At 48.1% G+C, this 2,804-nt stretch overlaps 1 protein-coding gene across 1 annotated transcript; it reads left to right on the plus strand.

Moving 5' to 3' along the window:
* The first annotated feature begins 1,544 nt into the window (after positions 1-1,544).
* On the plus strand, positions 1,545-2,486 carry LOC137142763 (olfactory receptor 226-like). The gene has a single exon (XM_067532217.1). It carries the CDS (start codon positions 1,545-1,547, stop codon positions 2,484-2,486), a length of 942 nt encoding a protein of 313 aa, XP_067388318.1.
* Positions 2,487-2,804: the final 318 nt, after the last annotated feature.

The following is a 2,804-nucleotide window of genomic DNA, read 5'->3' on the forward strand; positions in this document are numbered from 1 at the left end:
TGCTGTCTGTCCCCCCAAAATGCACCTAAATAATAATATTAATAATAATTCAAAGACAATGAGGAATTTTTAGCCTCGAGAAGCATGTAATGACATCAGTAATTGATGAAAAATCTTACAAAAAAGGCTTGCATTCTCTCGTTTGTGAGCTTCAGAGGGAATCAGTGGACCTCATTTTGCCCCACTCAGAATGACAGTATACAGGGCAAAAGACCCTATGTAGAGGTGGCAGAATGAAGCCACCTTGTTTATTTTTTATGGGAGCTTCCATATACAAAGCTGTAGGGATTGTGTCTCCAGGGATGCTGTTTATCTGAAATAGGCTCACTCACTATAAATTGCTCATACTGACAGTGGAATATCGATTCCTACATCCGAGAGTTGCCCTCTTCTTCTGAACACTTCTGAACATGTTGTAGAAACCCTGTGCGGCCTCCTTTTACATTTCTGTCTACCTCTCCCCACCTGAGGAGGTCACCTAGATATTTCCTCACCGCCAGCTCCCAAAGAGTTTTCATTTGTTTCCCAGAGCAGATTGAGAAGCTCAGCACTGGGTTCAAGTTGTCTATCTGGAAGCAGTTGTGGAATGTGAATGTGTGGTTACTGCTGCAGTCCTAGTAAGGAATTTAAGAGCTTTGATCTGTGGTCCTCACACAGCTAAAATTGTGGGGGGGAGTTTTGCTTGGGTAAGGGATATGGCATCAGGTCTTGAGTGAAGTACCGTGTGTGTGTGTGTGTGTGTGTGTGTAGTGGGGGGCGGCGGGGAGATCACTGAAGAAGGTGAGAATGATGGTGATCTATTTAGGTTATTATTATTTTTGTAGAACTTTGATGGATAATACTGATGTTTATTTTAAGTGTCCCCCCTCCCCCCCCCCCGTTTTTATTGATTAAAATTTTCACAGTTGTGAGAAATTAGGGTGGGTCAGACACTGATAATTGGATGCCAGTAGACGTTGAGATTCAAAGAGTTAAAGTGTTATGAACCTTAAAACAGAAATTGCCAACATCACATGTCAAAATGTATGAAGTAAATGTCTTTCAATCAAACTCTGCTAAGTTCTCCAGCAACCCTTTATTTTTTCCTTTTCCTCTCTGTACATCTTTATTATTATAGATGAAAACAGTTTTTGCTGATTTGTGTTTAGACAGTGAAAATGATGTTTATGGGGAAAAAAGCAGCTCCTTCCAAGCTTAGCCATATTGGTGTAATTCTCAACCTGTGCTTCATGGAGTCATTTATGTTGGTCCGTACAATGAAACCTTGAGATAAATAAGCTGTTTCATGACAGATTGTAACCCACTAGACTCCTCACCACACACAGAGCTGGTGATGGAGATTTAGACTGGTGATGGAACCCAGGAAGCCCCTTTGCTTTATCCCACCAGAGATGGAGAGAGAACCCAGGAGTCCTGACTTCCACCCATCCCAGACCTTCTGGACCCCATTCCCTTCCCAGACTTGGAACAACATTAACAGTACTGTCACATTTATTCCAGACACTCTCTTCCTTTCTGCCTGCAGATGAAAGCATTGGTGTTAGATGGAACAGGCAAACCAGTCCGTTGTGACTGAATTCGTCACCGTTGGGTTCCCCAGCCTGCAGAAGATCAGGGTCCCGGTTTTCTTGCTGTTCTTGCTCGTGTACACGGTAACCATGACAGGAAACATGGTCATTATCTTTCTCACCAGGACTGACCCCAGCCTCCGCACCCCCATGTACTACTTCCTGGGCAACTTCTCCTTCCTGGAGATCTGGTACACCTCGGTCACGGTGCCCAAGATGCTCACTGACTTGCTGGTGGAAAGGAAGGTGATTTCCTTCCATGGCTGCATCTCCCAGCTTTATTTCTTCCTCGCACTAGGCGCCACGGAATGCCTCCTTCTGGCAGCCATGGCTTATGACCGCTATGTGGCTATATGCCGCCCCTTGAGGTACACAGCCATCATGAGTGGCCAACTGTGCGTCCAGCTCACCGCCTGGTCCTGGATCACCAGCTTCCTCCTACCCTTGGTGCCCATAGTCCTCATCTCCCAGCTCCGCTTCTGCGGCCCCAACGTGATTGACCATTTCTTCTGCGACATCCTGCCACTTCTAAGGCTGGCTTGCACCGACACCCGCCTCAACGAGATGCTCAGCTTCTTCCTCTGCTCCTCAGTCATCCTGGGCTCCTTGGTGCTGACCCTGGCCTCCTACGGGAGCATCCTGGCCACCATCATCGGCATCCCCTCAGCCGTGGGGCGCAGGAAAGCTTTCTCCACTTGCGCCTCGCACCTAACAGTGGTGGCCATCTTCTACGGCACCGTGACATTCATGTACGCCCGGCCCGCTAGGAAATTCTCCTTCAACCTAGACAAGGTGGTCGCCATCTTCTACTGCGTCGTCACCCCACTCCTCAACCCCATCATATACAGCCTCAGGAATAAGGAGGTGAGAGCGGCCCTGAGGAAAGCCTTGTGTGGCCAAGGGAGAGCCTTCAAGTGACAGCGATGGTGGTGAAAAAGACTGATATTGAACTGAACCAAAGATGGGGAATTGGCAAGCCAGCCAGGAAGGAAGGGGGTGCCTGCTTTGTACAGGGAGTCCACCAAAGTTTGCCAGCGGACTGCAGACCCGCCCCCAATCTGGGCATTGAAAAAGTGCCTAAGGGAGTTAGGAGACCAGCTTCAATGGAGTTTTGGTACCTAACTCCCTTCTGCTCCATTGAAAACCTCCACCTTCTTGCAAGGTTTGAAATGTTCATCCATGCAGTATGACAGGACTGCACTGCATTAGTCCTGCCTCCGTGCCAGGGGATGGGCT

The sequence above is a fragment of the Emydura macquarii genome, unplaced genomic scaffold (genome assembly GCF_026122565.2).
Source record: "Emydura macquarii macquarii isolate MOO-44397 ecotype Brisbane River unplaced genomic scaffold, CSIRO-AGI_Emac_v2 contig_3249, whole genome shotgun sequence".
Taxonomy (NCBI): Eukaryota; Metazoa; Chordata; order Testudines; family Chelidae; genus Emydura; species Emydura macquarii.